Source organism: Ctenopharyngodon idella, chromosome 5 (assembly GCF_019924925.1).
Source record: "Ctenopharyngodon idella isolate HZGC_01 chromosome 5, HZGC01, whole genome shotgun sequence".
Lineage (NCBI taxonomy): Eukaryota > Metazoa > Chordata > Actinopteri > Cypriniformes > Xenocyprididae > Ctenopharyngodon > Ctenopharyngodon idella.
In genome coordinates, this window is record NC_067224.1 from 41,287,122 (window position 1) to 41,309,884 (window position 22,763).

At 39.1% G+C, this 22,763-nt stretch overlaps 1 protein-coding gene across 6 annotated transcripts in view; it reads left to right on the forward strand.

Annotated features, from left to right (window-relative positions):
* LOC127512115 (cytosolic phospholipase A2 gamma-like) overlaps positions 1–22,084 on the forward strand; it is a 135,692-nt gene extending 113,608 nt beyond the window's left edge. For 5 of the 6 annotated variants that reach the window (XM_051892741.1, XM_051892745.1, XM_051892746.1 and 2 more), the window contains 15 exons: positions 191–261; positions 3,317–3,342; positions 3,564–3,672; positions 3,793–3,935; positions 12,907–13,108; positions 13,865–13,985; positions 14,068–14,208; positions 17,630–17,695; positions 18,153–18,209; positions 18,318–18,443; positions 19,372–19,515; positions 20,573–20,650; positions 20,752–20,906; positions 21,260–21,416; positions 21,498–22,084. In XM_051892741.1, the coding sequence (XP_051748701.1) occupies positions 191–261; positions 3,317–3,342; positions 3,564–3,672; positions 3,793–3,935; positions 12,907–13,108; positions 13,865–13,985; positions 14,068–14,208; positions 17,630–17,695; positions 18,153–18,209; positions 18,318–18,443; positions 19,372–19,515; positions 20,573–20,650; positions 20,752–20,906; positions 21,260–21,416; positions 21,498–21,706 (1,805 nt within the window). In that variant the 3' untranslated portion in view covers positions 21,707–22,084. The remainder of the gene's footprint in view (positions 1–190; positions 262–3,316; positions 3,343–3,563; positions 3,673–3,792; positions 3,936–12,906; positions 13,109–13,864; positions 13,986–14,067; positions 14,209–17,629; positions 17,696–18,152; positions 18,210–18,317; positions 18,444–19,371; positions 19,516–20,572; positions 20,651–20,751; positions 20,907–21,259; positions 21,417–21,497) is intronic. The other variant, XM_051892742.1, reaches the window with a different exon arrangement.
* Positions 22,085–22,763: the final 679 nt, after the last annotated feature.

Sequence of the window (22,763 nt, forward strand, 5' to 3'; positions counted from 1 at the left end):
AGCCCCAAAGTGAAACTCCGCCTATTCATTCAGTCTCTTTGATGTGATTGCATGGAATTACAATGACGACTCACGTCATGCGATTTTGGGAGCATAAATAGTGAAACAGAATCAATATGTGAGTCAGACTGCCTGATAATACAGTTTATTTCATCCAGGCTTTGATTGTTTTGTTTATTTCACACTGCAGCAATGACAATGCCTGGTGGCTTTACTTCAGTGACGCCTGTCACTCCAGAGGTGACAAACATCTGCCTTAAGGTAGGAGACAGAAAATCACTCATGTAGTAAATGAGTTTTTTTGTTAAAACACCGCCTAGTAAAATTATCTATTTTGGTGCTGTGAAATGTGTTGCGGAAATTATTTGTTGTCATTGAAGACTAAAATTTTATTATTTACAGTTTTTTTTTTTAATTGCTATGGTGCAATTTTCACAAGCAATTGGTAAATTTTCAAAACTCTTAGTACTAGTATCACAACAGATCATCAAAAGTGCACTTTTTTCAAACATTTCAGCATATTTTCAATTGTTTTAGCACAATACACAAAATCACAAAGTATCCTTTTCACTACACAGATAAGTGTTTCATCTACAGTATATAAATGTTTCATGCACAGTAACTGCCTTTCATAATGCTATTACTCTTAAACTTTTGATTTGCATCTTTTTCGTTCAGTTAAATACATTTGTCTAATATTTAATCCAACTGAACTTAATGGTTAATCAATGAATCATTTGGTACACCTATAGATTTCTATATATATTGATTCTATAGGCATATGTTCTATAGAACTTATTTGCCATTTCTGATATGGATAACCAAATGTAATGAATACTTTTTACATTATAAGCAATTTATCTTAGATGAGAACCACAATTTTTAAAGTGTGTGTGTGTGGGGTCCTGGAAAACACTGTGTTGTGAAAACAAATGTCCCAACAAAGATGGTAATAACAGTAATTTTAAATCTTGTTTGGGCATTTTTTTTTGGTCCCCATGAGGAAAACAGCTTATGAATCATACAAAATTATATTTTTATAAAATGTAAAAATGCAGAAAGTTTTCTGTGATGGGTAGGTTTAGTAGTAGGGGATAGAATATACCGTTTATACAGTATAAAAATCATTATGTCTATGGAAAGTCCCCATAAAACATGGAAAAATTAATGTGTGTGTGTGTGTGTGTGTGTGAGAGAGAGAGAGAGAGAGAGAGAGAGAGATACTAGGGATGGGCATTTTTCCAAAATATTGTATTCGAATATTTGGGCTTGTAAAAAACGAATATTCGAATATTCGTTTATTTAAATGAGGTTAAATGAGAAGGACGTTATTTATTTTTTATTTTTTTAAATTCATCAAGATTTTGTAACCATTTCTGAACAAGCTTACGATTAGGCAATATACACAACAAGCTTACATCTTAAGCTTTTCTTTTAGTTCAAAGCATTAAACAATATGTGCAAACAAATATATATATATATATATATATATATATATATATATATATATAAAGAACAAAAAGCATTTAAGCTCAAGCAGCGCGAACGGGAAAAACGCCAATAAAGCAGACAGTGTCAGTTATCGTAAACATAATACACTCGAGTCAGTATATGGTTATCGTTTTCATATTGTTTCACATGTTCATGTTGAGAAAAACAATATCCACATGGTCCGGTGAGAAAACGCGCTGCGCTGACAGACGTTGCAGAAACACAAAGATAACGATAATACATAACGGTATGCTAAGCTAAGTTTCTAACAGCAGCACTTTGTGTTTTCTGTTCGCAAATATATCTCCCTCGACGAAACTTAAAGGAAGCATATGTCTCAAAATCATTTTGCTATCAGATTATCTTCTCGGCTCACTCGGAGGGACAGCTGCGCTTACCTGTCGTGAATGCAGTGATGGACAGCTGTCTTTCCTCATTCGATTTGATTTCATGTGCTTTCTCAATATGGTGGTGATATTATGATAACTCGGTTTCATTAATTCATTTGATCAAAACTAATTCCATTTTGTAGGATCATTTTCATCTAAGTAATTCCAAACTTCGACAACATTATGTGATGATCAAATAAAATTAACTTGTTAAACGAGCTCCACAGCGCCACCCGGTGCATTTAGTTATAACTGCGAGTTTTAGTGCTTAGGATTTATCATGGATTCACTGCATTCACGGCAAGCAAAGCAACATAGTAAAATTCGAATAGTATTTTTATTTTTCGAATATTAATTACAGATCGAATATTCTAATATTCGACTATTTGTGCACACCCCTAACAGATACAGATACAGAGGGATTTGAAATTTGCAAACAGAGCAGGACAGAGTACAAGGGAAAAGAAACAGTCAACGACTGTACAGTATAACATCAGATTGATCAAAGATGCATCAGAAGAAAGGAGACAGATGGCATTTGAAAATATACATCTTACTTGTGAAAATAGTACCAAAGCAAATAAAAAAAAAAAACTGTAAACTTGGTTGTGAAAATTGCGCCAAAACAATTACAGTTTTTTTAATTTGCTTTGGTACTATTTTCACAAGTAAGGTGTACATTTTCAAAACTCTTAGTACTAATATCACAACAGATCATCAAAAGTGCATTTTTTTTTCCAAACATTTCAGCATATTTTCAATTGTTTTAGTACAATACACAAAATCACAAAGTATCCTTTTCACTACACAAAGCGTTTCATCTATATAAATGTTTCATGCACAGTAACTGCCTTTCATAATGCTATTATTATCAAACTTTTGATTTGCATCTCTTTTTGTTCAGTTAAATACATTTGTCTATTATTTAATCCAACTGAACTTAATGGTTAATCAATGGATCATTTGGTACACCTATAGATTTCTATATATATATTGATTCTATAGGCATATGTTCTATAGAAATTATTTGCAATTTCCGATATGGACAATCAAATGTAATGAATTATAAGCAATTTATCTTAGATGATTACCACAATTTTTAAAGTGTGTGTGTGTGTGTGTGTGTGGTCCTAGTAAACACTGCATTGTGAACCAAATGTCCCAACAAGGATGGTAATACCAGTAATTGTAGACCTTGTTTGGGCAATTTTTTTTGTCCCATGAGGAAAACAGCTTATAAATCATATGAAATGATATTTTTATAAAATGTAAAAATGCAGAAAGTTTTCTGTGATGGGTAGGTTTAGGGGTAGGAGATAGAATATACCGTTTATACAGTATAAAATAATTATGTCTATGGAAAGTCCCCATAAAACATGGAAAACCAACATGCGCCAAAACAATTAAGAAAAAACTGTAACTCTAATGTTTTATAGATGAGCGCATCCAAACTCCAGGAAAGGTAATCCTGCTCAGATTCCTGCAATTATTGAAGCAGTGCACTTCATTACATAGTACTGCTGCATTACTTTTTCTTTTTACATTTAAGTCTATAACAAAATGGATCATTCAGGGAATAACTGTCCAGAATGAACATTAGATTAAATTATATTCAAATCAGGAATGAAAGCCAAATAATTTAAATAGCAGTATGTAATGATGTTCATGGTCTGTCACCAACAGTGAGGTGAGAATCAAACACTCTCTGAATAAGAATGAGGAGGAGTTTATATTCAGAAGGAGAAACACTGTTCAGCAATGCCTGCAGAAGCATAGGATACACTGCAGTCTGGTAAAACATCTTATACTTCATATATCTGTCTGACTGTACATTCTTGAAATAACCTACAAAATGGTTTTGTAGCAGCTGAACATCAAATGTTTGTTAAAAAGCAAACCATTTGTTTTTCAGGATAATGTGCCAAACATTGCATTACTGGGTTCTGGAGGAGGACAAAGAGCCATGGTGGGTTTGCTGGGATCCCTGGTTCAGCTCCATAAAGTGGGACTTCTGGACTCCATCCTTTATCTGAGCGGAGTCTCTGGATCAACCTGGTACGAACCCAAATAAACACACATACACACATCTGGTAGGAATGCACGATATTATCGGCACGACATCGGAAACGGCCAATAAAGGCTTAAAATATAATAATCGGGATCGGCCGATATGAAAAAATATGCCGATATGCCTTACAGATACGATATTGTGTTGATATGCACCTGCAATAACTCGCGTGTGTAAGGAGTGCTAGCGATACGATCACGTCAGCAGTGTGGTTACTCTTAAAGGGGTGGTTGATTATGATTTCACTTTTTAACTTTAGTTAGTGTGTAATGTTGCTGTTGGAGCATAAACAACATCTGCAAAGTTACGACGCTCAAAGTTCAATGCAAAGGGAGGTATTTTCTTTTAAAGAATTCTTTGTTTAAGGACTACAACAAATGGATGGTAGGGACTACAACGAGCTTCCTCCTGGGTTAGTGACATCACTAACCCTAAAATTTACATAAACCCCGCCCCCAAGAACACACAACAAAGGGGTGAGGCCATGTTATTGCAAAACAGTATGTAACACAAATGCAATATCATGTCATAAAAGCAAGATGACAACATAAGTAATTAAACTAAACTATACCTGTTCTATCTTCATGCAGCGTAAATTCTCCAACTCTGTAGGATCTTACAACAGTTCCCACACAAGCGATTTATAGTTTATCATGACAGAATATGCTAATCAATGACTTTAAGATAGTTAACTCCACATCAGCTACATAAATTAATCAACTAACCGTTCAGAAACGTCCTGTTACATTCTACATGTTGTCACTTCTTCTTGAGTCTCTCCATCATTGTCCGACTCCGGCTTAAACAAAAGGCTAAACAGTTTCTGACATTTTCAGTGAGTCTGCATGAGGTAATCGGCGCTGCTAACAGGAGCTCTTGAAACTCCGCCCTCTTCGTGAAAGCAGCAGCTCATTTGCATTTAAAGTGACACACACAAAAACGGAGTGTTTTTGCTCACCCTCAAAAAGTGACAAATTTAAAATGCTATAAAAATTATCTGTGGGGTATTTTGAGCTAAAACTTTGCACACACACTCTTGGGATATCAGAGACTTATTTTACATCTTGTAAAAGTCATTATATGACCCCTTTAAAGTGAACTTTTGCATGTATGGTGATTAGATTCACAGTTTTCGATTGCTGCCTTGAATTTGTCAATGTGAGAACAGAAAGACGCATCCGTTGTGCGATACCGTCAACAGTCACTCTCTAGCACGTGCAGCAGCCTCCACAGCAGCAGAGCCCCCTCCAGGTCCTAGTGCCCACCCATGTTATATTTATTTGGTGGGGGTGCTGTTGTTATACTAATAAAATGAAGAATACACAAATAACTTGAAGTTAGTCTACTCCTGATTCGGAATAAATAATGCAGTAATTGATGTCAAAAATCACAAGCATGACACTTGTAAATTAAATAATTTTATATACAGTTTATTCATCTGTAATAAAATTTAATCAAATGGATGATGAAAATAACTTGAATCCAAGGAGCTCTAAAATAATTGTTATATAATAAAATAATTGTTAGAATTTTTATTTGATGCTAAAGAGCATCAACTGAAGTCATGCCACCCGCACTTCATGTGTTGACGACTCCATTACTCTAGATCATCTACAAATGTTAAATCCAACAATAAAATATTTAGGTTACAAATGCATCTGTCTGAGGGAAAAATGTTTTTATTTTATTATTTTAAAATGACTTTATTATTGCTATTTTCAGAGCTTTTAATGTACACTTATTATAAAAATAATTGTACTAACATTTATTTATCTTTAACAAGTAACATTTTGGTAAGGAGACCTCAGAAATAATGCATTTATAATTATTGCTCAGGAGAGACTTGGTGTTGTTTCCAAACAAAGGGAAAAAATAAATCTATATCGGTGTTAAAAAGGCCATTATATTCATAAGAATAATATGCCTTTTGATTTAAATCTCTCTCTGTTTTGCCGAGATTGATTGGCACGCAGCATCCAGCACAGCAGCCAATCAGCGCTCACGGATCGACGTGCAGGCGATCATCCCGCCCATAGCGCTTAGTGCAAAGTTGAAAGCGAGTCCGGCGGAGCGCTGACGCGGATGCTGAACTTTTACGTTATATATCTTATATAGTTTTATTCATTGTTCGGGTGTTGTGCGTCTATTCAAAAAAAACCACACACACACATACTGAATATACCCAACTAAGACGACTCTTCAACTTTTTACTAATAACTGAGTTGTTGTGGTGACAAATAAACGGGTTACTCCCATATTTCAACCATCTTTGCCCTAGTCTCTTACCGGACACCCTGTGGTGGGTTTCAAACCTAACCAGCAATATACTGCAATGAGAATGTGCTACCAACAGCTAACTCATTTTTTCATGGTCCTTCGAGCCGGATTGAGACTTGCTGCAGGCTTATAAGATGTCAACATATGCAGTAGATGAGCCAACTGGGCGCGTCAGAAGGAAGACTGCCCTTCCCGCCCGATATGAGGATTATGATCTCACTGGCTTTGCCCTGCCTACGTTGTATCCAGAACCCATGTCACCACACACTCAGATACCCTCCAACCTGTCAGAAGGTGAAGACCAAGAGGAGGGTGCAATGGCATTCAGTCTTCCGCCGATTCCAGGTGATGAGCCTCACAGTTCAGAAGAGTGGTCCGACACAGACCCAGGCAGGTCTGAGAATGCCATACTTCAGCAACGAAACAGGAATCTCCGCCATGCAAATGAGAACATGCGTCACACTGTACAGATGATGCAACAGGAAAGAGATGCATTGCAGCAGACAAATCAGCAGTTTGCTCAAGAGCTCTCACAGCTTAAGCGTCAAATGCAGCAGCTACAAATTCAGGTTGATCAACAACAACCTCAGCCCCATCCATCTGCTATTCCTGCCCGTCAACCTCATCCTTGCAAACCTATTCCGGCACCACGCCATGTTAAGCACGTGCAGTCTGCGGAGAGAAGCTTCAGGCCAGTACCAGCACCGCGCTTCAGGCGAGACAGTTCTTCAAGTCAAGAACAATCCCCAGCTTTGGTGGCTGCTCCCAGAGACAAAATGTACTCCCCCTATGACATTCCAAGTGCCCAGCCACCCAGTTGGGGGGCCCCAAAGGAAGAATGCTACCACCATGACCGTGATTATTATCCCTCATACCAGCGGGAGTATGAAACCTCCTCACCTTATGATTCTGGCTGGCGCCACAAAATGCCCCATAGTTCACCAAGTCAAGTGCCTCAGTTTGAGCCAGAGTCAATGTACAGAGGCCCTACTCCCACCATACCAGACTTTGTACATCCAAACCCGAGAGAGTTTTCACGGTTGAAGATCGCCTTAGAGAACACACTCCCTGCTAGTGCCACGGAGAGGTATAAATTTCAGATTCTTACAGACCATCTCAAGCTAGAAGAAGCGTTACTCATCGCTGATTCGTACAGCCATTCTCAATACCCCTTCACAAGAACGATGGCTGCGCTGGACCAGCAGTATGGTCAGCCACACCAGCTTGCATTACAACGAATAGCAGAACTTATGGATGGCCCAAATATCAGCAGCGGGGACATAAAAGCATTCAGACTGTTTGCACTTAAAGTTTGGTCGCTCGTTGGCATGCTGGGGCAGCTCGGAAAGAAGGGCACCTTTGAACTGCAGTGTGGCTCCCATGTCTCCAGATTATTGGGGAAATTACCACATGATCTTAGGTCAAGTTTTCGCCGGTTTGCACATCCACACCGTGTTCCAATTCCAACACTTCTGGATCTTTCTGAATGGTTGGAGTATGAAATCCAAGTACAGGAGGACACGTCAAGATTTGTTACCAGCCAACCTAGAGGGCCCACTGCACGGACCAGAGAGGTAATCAAAGACCACAAGTCCTTTAACAAGAATGCAAACATTCTGCTGAACACTGAGAAAGCCCTGCTTGACACGAGTACCTCAGCTCCTACTGTGAAAACTGTTCCAAAACCCTACTGCCCCTACTGCGAACAAAATAAGCACTCTTTGAATAACTGCTCAAATTTCAAGCAACTCACTACAGATCAGAAGCGTAACTGGGTCAAGGAGAACAATCGCTGTTGGCGCTGTGGCAGGAGCCATCAAGCAACGGAATGCAGTCTGAAAATGCGCTGTAAGCAGTGTAACGGTCGACATCTGCTAGTTCTTCACGACATTACAGTGAAAAGTGCTAAGAGCTCACAGACTGTGCCAATTGAACCTGCTTCCACTCCTGCAACCAACTCCTGCCTTCTTAATACCATGAACGAGATTCTTCTCATTCGTAAGCCTCCTGCCAGCCGAAAAGTCCTGCTGAAGATAAGTAAAGTAATACTCAGGAATGGAAAACACCACATGACTGCCTATGCTATCCAAGATGACGGGTCAGAAAGAACCATCCTTCTTCACAGTGCTGCTCAACAGCTTGGCCTCAAAGGTAAACCAGAAGACCTACCGCTCCGCACAGTCAGACAGGAGCTCCAAGTCCTCAGTGGTGCAGCGGTGTCATTCTCTATCTCTCCTCTGTCACAGCCCAAGAAGGTGTTTCACATTAAAGGTGCATTTACAGCCCAGCAGCTAAGCCTGGCTGAACATACACATCCAGTCAAAGCTTTAAGGGAGAAATATCAACACCTGAGGGGTCTTCCACTACGACACCTAGAGACTGTGCGTCCTGTGCTCCTCATCGGTTCAGACTACCCCCATCTGATTACTCCAGTGGAACCGGTCCGCCTTGGACCTCCAGGAGGGCCGGCTGCTGTTAAGACGCGGCTTGGATGGACATTGCAGGGGCCTGTGCAGCATCTCCAGTGGGAAACCAACGAACAACACTGTTTCTTTACCTCAACTTCATCTCCTGAGACAGATCTCTTTAAGCATGTTGAAAGACTGTGGCAGATGGATGCGCTACCCTGGCGCAATGAGAAGACCAGCACCAGATCCAAACAAGACCGTGAGGCAATCGAGCTCCTTGATGCCAAGACGGTCAGGGTTGAAGTAGATGGGGTAAAGAGATATGCCACTCCTCTGTTGCGGGTCAAAAATATGCCACAGCTGAAAGCTCCCAAAGAGGCAGTGATCTCACAGCTGAGAGCTACAGAGAGGCGACTGGTTAAAAATCCAGAACAAGCAGTTGCTTACTCAGCAGAAATCCACAAACTGGACCAAGCAGGCTATGCTGTTAAGCTGGATCAGCATGCTGAACAGGACTCTGCTTACTCATGGTATATCCCACACCATATTGTCCACCACAATGGGAAAAACAGAGTAGTTTTTAATTGCTCCTTCAATTATCAGGGCCAAAACCTCAACGAGCTGTTGCTCCCAGGGCCAGTACTGGGACCGTCTCTACTAGCTGTTCTGCTCCGATTCCGGGAACACTCCATTGCAGTCAGCAGTGACATACGTGGGATGTTCCACCAGGTCAGGTTGCTCCCAGAGGACAGACCACTGCTGCGTTTTCTCTGGCGAGATCTCAAGGTACAGGAACAACCTAATGTTTTTGAGTGGCAGGTCCTTCCCTTTGGGACCACCTGCAGTCCCTGTTGTGCAGTGTACGCCCTTCAAAAGCATGTCCTTGATCACAGCAGACCTGAAGAAGATGTCAGGCATTCAGTCTTGAAGTCCTTTTATGTCGACAATTGCCTGCAAAGCTTCACTACGACGGAAGAAGCTAAAAGCTTCGTCGACAAACTCAGGACCTTACTGGCAGATGGTGGTTTCGAATTGAGACAGTGGTCTAGTAATCAGCCATCAACCATAAAACACCTGCCCTCAGAGTTGAAATCGGCCAGTGCCGAGCTCTGGATTTCTCATGGCAAGACAGATACACAAGAATCTGCTCTGGGACTGCTTTGGAACCATCAAACAGACACCATTTCCTATAGGTATCGTCCCACAGAGAGTACTGAGATCACTATGCGTAACATCTACAGAACACTGGCCAGTCAATATGATCCCCTGGGCTACCTCATTCCATACACCACCAGGGCAAAACTCATAGTCCAACGCTTGTGGGACAAAAAAAGGGACTGGGATGATCCAAACCTTCCCCCTGATCTATTGCAAACTTGGACAGAGTGGGAGGCAGAGTTACCATCTCTTTCGCACATTGCCTTCCCAAGATCCTACACTGGTCCGGCTAAAGACAAAGAAACAAGTCAGCAAGACATCCACATCTTTTGTGATGCCTCTGAACGGGCATATGGTTCAGTTGCTTATTTAAGGACAGAAGACCAGCAGGGGGATGTGGAGGTCTCTTTCCTTACAGCCAGATCAAAAGTAGCGCCCAAAAAACAGCAGTCCATACCCCGCCTAGAACTCTGCGCTGCGCTAACTGGTGCTCAACTGGCCAAAGTTGTAAGTTCTGAGTTAACCTTGCCCATTCATCACATCACTTTGTGGACTGACTCAACCACCGTCCTTACCTGGCTCAAGTCTGAGTCTTGTAGATTTAAGGTCTTTGTCGGCACCCGAGTGGCAGAGATCCAAGATCTCACGGATCAGCACACATGGAGATTTGTGCCATCCTCCAGTAACCCGGCTGATGACATCACGCGGGGACGAACATTGAATGAGCTTGGTCCAGACAGCCACTGGTATCAGGGACCATCATTCTTAAAAGGCTCTCCCAGTTCGTGGCCTGAAACACCACCTCCTGTGGAGGTAAATGGAGATGAGCTGCGCAAAACAGGTTTGTGCACACTTGCATGCTTCACGACCAGCACATCAGTCCTTAACCCTGATCGTCATAAGACTTTCCAAGAGTTGATAGAGTCCAAGGCTTCTCACGGGGCGGCCGCCTGCAGCCTGACAGCTAGTGCCTACAGAGATGCTGAAGTCACTCTTCTACAACAATCCCAACAAGAGTCTTTCCCCTTAGACCTTGAACAGTTAAGGGCTGGTAAAATTCTCTCTCATAACAGTCGCTTAAAAGCTTTGGCACCTGAACTTGACAGTGAGACCCAGCTAATTCGAGTTGGAGGTCGCCTACGTCACAGTCCCTACCTTGAGCGAGACACTGTACACCCCATCGTTCTTGATCCAAAGCACCCAATCACACAGCTCATCATACAAAGTTATGATGCCAAACTCCACCACCCAGGATATGAGAGAGTATTTGCTGAACTTCGACGCAAGTACTGGATTCTCCGCGGTAGGGAAGCTGTTAAGCGGTTTCAACGGAGCTGTGTAGAGTGCCAGAAATGGAGGAAGAATCCAGAGATCCCCAAAATGGCAGACCTACCTCCAGCCAGACTACGCTTATTCCGACCTGCATTCTATTCTACAGGTATGGACTGTTTCGGCCCTTATACTGTCAAGGTTTGTAGGAGGACTGAGAAGAAATGGGGTATCATTTTTAAGTGCTTAACCACTCGAGCAGTGTACATTGATGTTCTACATAACCTCGATGCTGACTCTTTCCTCATGGCCCTCCGACGCTTCACTGCCAGGCGCGGAACCCCCTTTGAACTCATATCAGATCAGGGTACCAATTTTAAGGGAGGAGAAAGGGAACTCAGAGAAGCCTTTGCAGCTCTTGCCCCTGAACTTCAGGCACATCTAGCCAGACAACAGATTGAATTCCGTTTCAACCCCCCAAATGCTCCTCACTTCGGAGGTTGCTGGGAGCGAGAAATACGTTCTCTCAAGCAAGCACTGACCGCCACCATCGGAGCTCAGTCAGTAACCTTTGACGTGCTACAAACGGTGTTAGTGGAGATTGAGGGAATTCTAAACTCAAAACCCTTGGGTTATACTTCCTCTGACATTGCGGACCTAGACCCCATCACTCCAAACTCTCTCTTGATGGGGCGGCCAGATTCCACTCTACCTCCAGTGGTATACCCAGAGTCTGAGCTTATAAGCAGGCGGCGATGGCGCCACAGCCAAGTTCTTGCAGACCACTTCTGGAGACACTTCCTGAGGTTTTACCTTCCTGGTCTGCAAACCCGTCAGAAGTGGCAAGGGGACATATCTGACATTCAAGTTGGCACCACAGTGATGATCGTCGACCCACAGTTGCCTCGAGCACTTTGGCCAGTGGGACGAGTGTCAGAAGTCTTCCCTGGGGCTGACGGTAGAGTGAGGACAGCTAATATTAAGGTGGGCGAAAAGACATACACACGCCCAATAGCACGTATTATACAATTGCCTAGCATTTCTGAGTAATGTAAGATTGTACACCAATATGTTACTTAGAGGCCCTTTTTGTAATTGTACAGATTCTGTCCCCAGAATCTGGGGGCGGCTGTTAAAAAGGCCATTATATTCATAAGAATAATATGCCTTTTGATTTAAATCTCTCTCTGTTTTGCCGAGATTGATTGGCACGCAGCATCCAGCACAGCAGCCAATCAGCGCTCACGGATCGACGTGCAGGCGATCATCCCGCCCATAGCGCTTAGTGCAAAGTTGAAAGCGAGTCCGGCGGAGCGCTGACGCGGATGCTGAACTTTTACGTTATATATCTTATATAGTTTTATTCATTGTTCGGGTGTTGTGCGTCTATTCAAAAAAAACCACACACACACATACTGAATATACCCAACTAAGACGACTCTTCAACTTTTTACTAATAACTGAGTTGTTGTGGTGACAAATAAACGGGTTACTCCCATATTTCAACCATCTTTGCCCTAGTCTCTTACCGGACACCCTGTGGTGGGTTTCAAACCTAACCAGCAATATACTGCAATGAGAATGTGCTACCAACAGCTAACTCATTTTTTCAATCGGCATCGGCCAAAATTAGTTGAAAAATATCGGCATATCGGATATCGGCAAAAATCCAATATCGTGCATCCCTAATGTCTGGTTCACCATCCTTGGGACTCTCCATAGACGTAATGGTTTAATCCATTTGGTCCCCACAATATAATGTAAACCTGTACACATACACGCACACACACACACACACACAAAGATGGGGTGAATGTCAAAAATGAGAGCAGTATGTTCTCTGTAGGTGCATGGCCTCCTTATATCAAGAACCAGACTGGTCCACCAAACTAGAGACTGTGAAAGACAAGATCATCCAGAGACTCAGCGGCCCTAAAGTCAGCTGGACAGATGCATTTGCCAAACTGAAGAAATATTACTATGAGAAAGACATCTTCAGCTTGACTGACTTCTGGGCAGCGATGGTCGTCACGACATTTGTGAAAGAGGTCTGTAACTCTTCATAACACACCCTCCATGACTTACATGATTTATGAGGTGGTCATTATTTAGGTCAAAGTTGTGTTGAATATTTTTAATATTATGAATATTGTAACATTGTTCAGATTACAAAGTACTACAAACCTGCCATACTTTGGTAAAGGAAATATACATGCAAGAAAAACAAAATGAAAATGTGGGATTCATAATCTAATTTTAACCTGGAAATAAACAAAGTTTTGTCATTTCAAATAAATATAAATATGTAAAATAACATTAGTAATATAAGATTATACATTTTAGATTGTGCACTTCTAGGTCGCTAATCAAAGCAAATGCATTGTAAAAGTACAACAGTAATACACAGTAATACCTCTGCATGAGGTAATCGGCGCTGCTAACAGGAGCTCTTGAAACTCCGCCCTCTTCGTGAAAGCAGCAGCTCATTTGCATTTAAAGTGACACACACAAAAACGGAGTGTTTTTGCTCACCCTCAAAAAGTGACAAATTTAAAATGCTATAAAAATTATCTGTGGGGTATTTTGAGCTAAAACTTTGCACACACTCTGGGGACACCAGAGACAAGTACAACAGTAATACACTAAAATACTATATTGAGTCATTTTTAAGTAATTACAAGAGCCTTTACTTTAAATTCTTTTCTTAAGAAAAGATAACTTGAGTAAGTTTTATCGCTTGAAATCATTTGTGATTGAAGAAACTGTTCTAATTACCCCTGGTCTCCTCTACAATAACATACAAGAAATGCGTCCTCTTTAAGATCGATGAACACACTCTCACAGAGCAGTGGAACCAGCAGAGTAAAGACCCGTTTCCCATCTACACAGTGATCGACAAGCAGTGCAAACAGAAAAAGGAAGCAGGTCTGTTTGTTTGTGTGAAAAAAAGAGACAGACAGTTAAAGTGCTTGTGTCAGCTGTTATATGGACTTGTTTCTGTCTGCAGATCCCTGGTTCGAGTTCACTCCACAAGAGGCAGGTTATTCCCTCATTGGAGCCTTTATGAGAGTCTCCAACTTTGGCAGTCAGTTTAAAAAAGGCTCTATGATGAACGAGCAGCCTGAAATTGACATGCTGTACCTGCAAGGTAACAAATTAATAGATCAATAGTTTTTGTTATGTATTGATCCGGTGATCAGGTCTATAGGAGTTACTCATTTCCAAGTCAAAACTGAAATGTAAACAATAACATTATGACCAGAAATGTTCAAAAATCGTTTGACATCAGTTTCAACAGCACATTAAGTATTTGGAGAGGAGTTTAGTATGTCCACTATATTATTAGGGGAAATAAATGAAAACATTTGGTAATTTAGCTAATTTAATAATTACACAAAATTGAACTCAAAACGGGGCCATATTGCCCCACTAATGGGGAAAACTAACATCCTACCTAGGGCAAGAAGCCACCTGGGGTAAACTTATCCCAATTATTTTTATAGAATATGTAAAATACATATATGCTTTTAATGGCTTTTTTTTTTTTTTTTTTTTAAATGTGTGTAATTAATGTAAAATAGTAAATCAAATATTCTGTGTAAATGTATGTATTTTGACAAAATAGTTAAATAGTCAAATAATGGCAGACCAATTCAATAACAGAATAGCCTCTTACACCAAAGATCAAAATCAAAATAATATTTAATACCTGTTGCGGGGTGGCACCAGGCCTCAGACAGGCATTTCTTTGAACATAAAATAAACAAAGTTAAAAATAGGGGAGTAAAGCAGAAGTGGTGTTCTCGTGGTGAGGGCTCAGAGATGAAAGGCTTTGGTCCAATAGTCATGTGCCTCAACAAGTCTTAATATAATGATATCTTTGCAAATCATTAGCTAATGATTCATTAAAACAGACAGCTGGAACTTGAAATATGTTGCTATTTCAATCTATTAATCAGATTCAAACTCTTTTGTATTTGCTGATGCTGCAGTCATTATTGAATGGCTTAGTTTTTCATGAGTCATACTGTAACGATGTATGCAGGGAATCCAAAGAAGGCAGAGGAATAAGGTTATTCAAAACTCAAAAGCTATAATTCAACTCAAAGGCAGGCAAAGTAACATCTAAAGATAACAGAGACAGGACAAAGAGTGCAGGAAAGAGTGAAGGTTAAATCATTGACAGAAATGAGATTATTAATGACGAACAGCTGAAACAACTAAACTAATGATGATGGTAACCGTGGACACAAAGTAGCGGCAGGAAACTGAACAAAGGAGCACAGAAACGAATCAAACTACAAACTGAAAGTCCAAACATGTGACACATACATTAACTCAAGATTATCTATGCATTAGTTTAGCATGAATTAATGCATATTAGTGCATCCGTACCGTAAAGTGTTTCCTTAATGAGAACTAAGAATGTATGAATCAAACACTAAGACTGACGACAGTTTCTGTTCCACGCATAATTTTATTAAATCCATGTATGTGGTCAGAAACAAATCATATAGAACAGTGAATCCTGTCAGGACCGCTATCGTCAAATATGATTGAAAATTACATAGAGTTTGTATTGGCGGTATGGTTCTGTTTTGGGCAAGAGCTCCCTGCGCATCCATGCAGCCTAGCATAGATAAGAGCAGGGAGAGCAGCAATAACCCCCCAAAAACAAAATCATATGCTGAAATCCAACAAACTGACTGCGAAAAACTGAATGCCATGTTTCCTTAATGCAGTTACCTGAATGAGCCCAGGCCTGTAAAAACCCAGATTTTTTTTATTTTATTTTATTTTTTAAAAATGGGGCAAGCTTACACCCCTAGCAGCAGCAAATCTGATACAACAAGCATGTTGTAAATCACAGACTAGTATTAAACTAGTGGTAGTCTGGTACTCGCGTATTCGCAGTTTCACCTATTAAATCCAGTCATGCAGCAGGTTCTTTTACCACTCAGTCCGGCTGAGGGAGCGTGTTCCGGCGGGAAAGTGACATCAATGCATTCCCTCTATAGAGGGTATGCACGCGACGTCACCGACGGCCATCATGACTGCGGTTACGCCCACTGAGTGGCAGAAAGACTGAGTGGCAGCATTGGTTTTTAGCGTGAATGCTGCAAAAAACACACAAACACATCCAAAACGGGAAAGAGCTTTTAGATTGACTGTACAAACAACTTTGACACAAAATCTGAGGTATATTTTTACAGACTGCCGAAAGCTACAGAAAAAAAGAAGCGAATGGGTCACTGCAATTTACAGAAACAACTGGACTCCAGGGAGTGAAACATGAATTTGCAGTTATCATTTTGTGTCAAAATGTTGGATTTTGCGGTAAAATCATACCATATATATTGTATTGTTATATATTGTGTTGACAACTCATCAATTAACTATTTACCATCTCATATTGTGCATAATTGGGTGTTTTTAAATAAACACTGACAAAAACTATACAAGTTTTAGGGCTGGACGATATGACAATATATATAACATTGATATAAGTCATAACTCCAATTTAGACCTACCTATATTGTAGTTATATAAGGCTTTCATTGGCAGATTTGCTTTATGTATTTCCCCAGTGTCGAAATCAGGCACATATAAATTTCAGTAAACACGATTCCTGGCTGCATATCAATATCCATGGATTAGGTTTCTTTGTTATAAGGAACACTTTCGAGCCCAAGGTTTAGAGTAATCGTTTGTTTTACTCGCGTTTTCGCAGTTTCCCCTATTAAATCCAGTCATGCAGCAGGTTCTTTTACCACTCAGTTCAGCTGAGGGAGCGTGTTCCGGCGGGAAAGTGACGTCGATGCATTCCCTCTATACTGAGAAACTTATATATGGATGCTGTGATAGGCGTCGTATTCCTATAGGTAGACGTGAGTCACCTGGGAGTCAGCTGATGCGAGCTTGACTGACGTGACCTGCCAGAACTGACGCTACGCTAGATATAGCTCCAGAAATTCTCTGTCCTGTCTTGCCTGCACTTGAGAAATGGTGTGAACTGGGATTAAATGCATTATATATCCCCGATTAACAAACTGACATAAAAACCTTGGTAACACTTTATTTTAGGGTATTTTAACTAGTTGCTTATTAGCATGCATATTACTAGAATATTAGCTGCTTATTAGTAATTAATAAGCACATTTTAATGCCTTATTCTGCATGACCTTATTCTACATTCTTAATCCTACCTAATACCTAAACTTAACAACTAACTTACTAACTATTAATAAGCAGTAAATTAGGAGTTTATTGAGGGAAAAGTCATAGTTAATAGTGAATACGTGTTCCCTATACTAAAGTGTTACCAAAACCTTTAATGTCCAACTTAAAATCAATTCACAGATCAAAAACAATTGATCATTTAAAATTTGATTAAATGTCACAATTGTTCTGATGAAAAGTCAAGCAGAATTATTAAATAAATGTGTTGAAACTTTATAAATGCAAGCATATACATATATACAGTATATTATTTATTTAAAAAAAAATGTTAGGCCTTTGTTCCTTTTATTTTAAACTTCCTGTTTGTTGATATTGTGTGTTTTCTGCAGCTCTGTGTGGCAGCGCTTTAGCTGATGGAGAAGAGATTGTGAAATTCATCTGGCAAAAGATAAAAGGTGCAGTTGCATTTGTTCTAAAGATTCACTTCTGCCTAAAACTGTCAGTCAATTCATCAAGGGCACTGAATTTATAAAGGACACTAGGGACATGTCCCCACCAATATGCAGTGACTACTGAATTGTCCCTAGCAATAATTTTGTTCAAACAATTAAAATATATTTATTTGCAGCCACTGTTGTTGTAATTTTGGCCGCATCTGAAATGGGTCTTACCTTTGACATTACATGAGAAGTCAAAGTAGGCCTACGTTAGAAAACTGCATGCTCTCTTTTAAGGACATGCATTTAATGCATGAATTGAGAACATGAGGTAAGTTTAACTTAATGTTGTTAAACAATGTACGAAGCAAACTGTTAGCTGAAATATCCACAAAAGTTAAAACAACATTGAAATAAGGGAGGGGGGGTAGGGGTTGTCATTGTCATATTATGAATTCTGTTTTTTTCTCTTCAGATTTCTTTCAACGTTTGTTTACTCAAATAAAAAAAATGCTTCAGGAAATGGGGAAAGGTAATGCATTTCTTGTTGCTTTTATTTATTGATTACATGTAGTAAAATATTTGATAAAAACATTTTTCATTGTGTTCATGTTTGTTCAATGTGTGTTTTCTTGAGAAGATCCAGACTCTCCACCTGCAGACAAGTTTTGCCAGGTGGTCTCGGACCTTGTGGACATGAATCTCTATGTTTTGGATGGCAAAGATCCTTCTGCTCTTGATGAATCCATCAGAAAAACGCTGACTGGTAAACCTTTTATTAAAGTGTGCTAGAAATTATGTATTTCTTGGCATTCCATTTTTAAAAATTTATTTTTGAAGAGACACAAACAAACATTGAACATTTGATCTGTTATTGCCCAACAAATATATTTAATATTGATGCCAATGAAAATGAGGCTGTTAGGGACAGACGTACAATCTGTTCAGTGATTATGCTGTCAGATTTTCAGAGTGCATGTTTTCTTGAGATTTTGTTTATTAACACTGATTTAAGAAGAATACCTTTTATTTTTTGAAATATGAAATACAATTTCAATTCAAATTGGCCCTATTTCACATCATAACTGTGTTTAAAATGTATTACATTTACTGTTTCTTCAACAAAATTGATTATTTGTTAAATCAAAATTGATTCAACAAAAATATTACACAAAACAAAGAATTCGTGCAACAGCAGAAATGGCAAATGCAAAAATATCAAAACTGTGATTGAGGTTTTAATTTAAGCATTAAATTGATTTGTTGATTTGAACCCCTGCAGACAGAACTTTGTAAAGACATCAAGTTGAGGAAATTCATTGTGCAGACCCCAGAATTTCTTTCAATAAGTTTACTGATGATAATTCAAATGCAAATAAGTGTGATTTTTATATGCACGCACACTATATTACATCAGTAAGCTCAAGATGCTGCCAACAAACATGAGATGAAGCAGATGAATCTGGATACAGTTCACTTTCACTGCATCTGCTCAGCACCTCTGCTCCACTTCCTGAATCAGTGGTGACGATGCATATTTTGATTGGTCAAACAGAAAGTAGCCTTTTTCACAAAACCACTGTTTTGGCCAACAAAAAAATTAATTGTTTGTAAATTATGTTTGTAGTTACACAGACTAGAACTATATGTTGTTAGATAAGAAGAACTCAGTAATGTTCTCCTGTTTTATACAGATCTCGCTGGAGGCGAAAGTCAGCTGATTTTTCCAGTGGGAGAACTGAATCTTACTGATAAAGAAGCTGCAAAACTGTATATGGAGCATTACACCATGGATGTATCCAACAATTTGAGTGTTTGGTTCAAACTCTGGCCATTCGGTAGGTTGAACTGATATATAGCCTAGCCTACAATGTAGTTCACTTTTAATTTTTAAGCCAGATTAATGCATAAAGCACTTTACACAACCATAACTGATCTTCTAGTTTGAACCAGTGTGATTTAATTCCTAATGCCCAAACTTTCTCATACTAGGACCCTAGAGAGGTATTATTTATCTTGAGAATACATTTTAGGTAAATATGAGGAGAAAAACCTGCATTTGTTCTCCTTTAGTAAACATTTTCGTTTTCCTTGTCATATCATTAGATTGAGAATGGCTACTTTTCAGTTTCATTGCATCAGCATAAGGATTGTCAGGGTTTTTCCTGGGTCAAAAATAGTCTTTGGTGGTGGTGGACAAACACGATCATCCACACACAAACACACACAGTACAAAGTACCCTACCTATGTGAACTACGAGCCAAGTGCTGACAATATATCCAAAATGAATGCAAAAAAAAAAAAAAAACTGTTTATTCATTAAATACAAAATAATCACTCTCAGGACATATCATAGTAACAAAGAACAAAGTAACACATTAAACATTAAAATTAAAATTTCAGGATGTGATCTACCCAAATGATGCAGAAACAATATAACTGTTGACTTTATTCTTCTCTATGATTTTTAAGCTATTTTAGGGATGAGTTACTTGGATGATACTTTGGAGTGGAATCTGGGTCGAGGAAGACTAAAATTTCTTACAGAACCTTTGATGTTCTTCACAGAACGCTTACACAAACATTCACTGGGGCATTTTAACGCATATTTCCTTTCTTTATGCTTTGCAATGTTCATCAGTAAAGGAATCATAAGACTTGATTCATGTTGCTAGTTCTTTAGAAAATCAGCTATGTAGTTCTTTAAAGCAAAAACAAAAACAAAACGTGGATCTGAAGAACCTATAATGAAACATCAGTAACTTTTTTAATCTCCAAAGAGACTTATAGTCAAGTCAAGAACCCTATATGGGCAAAGACTGTCCTAAGAACCATTTAGGGAACCAAAGAATCACTGAAGAAACTTTATTTTGAAGAATGTATTTGTTGTACAGATCTTTGCTTGAGCATTATTAGATGCATGGCTATGTGGATTTGGGGCAGGAAATATGACTTTCTCCACATCATGACAGGTGAGAAGAGACTTGCTGATAACTTGCACTTCAGTGTGAATAATAAATGTGACTCAATGTGACTCATTTTGCACTGTGATCTCTCACTCAAATACTGTCAGATGAACCCGTGCCCGTCGCTCTACTGGAAAGTGAGACGAGGGACTATATAGACGCTGGACTGTTGCTCAACTCACCCTACTTCTCAGTGCTGAGAAAAGATAGAAAGATTGACCTCATCATTTCCCTGGATTTCAGTGATGATGATCCTTTCATGGTATTATATATAATTCTCTCTAATTTAATAATGTACACATACTCTCATATAAGCTCTTTTAAAGAAATAATTCCCCAATAAATGGAAATTCAGTCATAATTTTCTCACCCTTGAGTTGTTCCAAACCCTTCACAAAAGGAGATTTTTTTGAAGAATCCTGCTGAAAACCATTTAAATATGTTTAAATTTAAACATCTTTACATGGTATATACAAAAATCTAATACATGGAGAGAGCTATCTGTTAGCATTCCCATTCATCTCAGTGGCAGTTTCTCGGCTGACTCATTAGTACTTCCACAGTGATGCTGCAATACTTTTAACTGAGTGACACTGCAATGCTTTTTCACTACAGACAGTGAAGAAAGCTGCTGAGATGTGCAGGGAACAAAACATCCCTTTCCCTGAAGTCATCATACCCCCTGGGGACTTGAAGGACTTCTATGTGTTCAAAGGCCAAAATGTTCCAACTGTGATACACATCCCTCTCTTTAATGTGGTCAACTGTGGAGGCAAGTTAAAATCTTACAATGTCCTGAATAAAACTGAAATATCAACTGTGTTCTGATTTAAACGTGTTACTGATCCATCAGATAAAATTGAGGAGAGCAGGAGCAAATATAAGACTTTTCAAGGATCTTACAGTGCTGAGATGATCACTGATCTTATGGACAAAGCTGGAAAAAACATTGCAAACAATAAAGAAAAGTTGGAGAAAGTGATTCGTGCAATCGTTGAGCAAAAAAAAAGAAAAGCTTACACACAACATGACAGTGATGTATCTAAATACAGACTAAACTGATCTGCATGTAGTTGATTTAACAATAAATGGTGTTTCGTTTCTTTTTCTATCTCTTAACATTGATCAGCATTATTACCTTTTCTGCAAAATGTGATTTGTGTGCCATTATAACAGCATCAGAGATTGATAAAGTTTGCGCTTCATTTCTGTTTAATGTTGAAAATGTTTCTGCATGTTTCAATCTGTTTCTTCACGATTGACCTTCATTAAGCAATAAATATCTGATCATTAATAATCAAATCAGCAATAACAGACTGGATTGCATGTATGACAACAGTAATTGCAGATTAAAAATATATGTATTACTTTAACAAATATTGCACTCTTGCCTATCATTGGTTCTGTTCCAATGAATAATAAAGGGCTCTTGATAAATAAGGTTTTGTCCTGGTCATTTGATATATAGCAAACAGCGCAAATGCTCATTATTACAAAACTGATAGTTGTGTTCCTGGATGCTGATTGGTCAATCCAGAGCTCCAGTCATTTTTTTTTTTTTTCTTGGATTTGGACGCATTTGAAATGGGTGGTCAAATAGAAATGTCTGACACACCCTAAGCAGAGTTTAGTAATACTGGGTACAGGAAGCAGTAAAGGATCAAGCACGGTGTAACAGGAGAGAATTTATTGTTTAATTCATAAGTTAGACTTAAATTAAAAATCCTTTCAATGTAAGTGTAATATTTTTATTGCAATGCCTCCAAACTGCCATGGAATGTATTGTTTACACTTAAATTTGGCACTGCAGAAGATGAAGATCATTTTTAAAGTGATCACATGATGTCTATTTTGTCAACAGAACATCTTTTAAGTCATAATCTTATTGATGCCAAATGTGGCTTAGAGCTGAATGACTGGACTGATACTGACTGCACTGAATACATTTACATTTGATCATTTAGCAGACACTTTTCTCCGAAGCGACTGACAAATGGTAACACTGGAAAGAGTTTCGGGTTTATTTGTGTAGCGTGTTTCACAGTACACGTTGTTTCAAAGTGATTGTCACTTTCATGCACTATGATTTATTGTAAAGATTGCATGGAAGGCTGGAAGT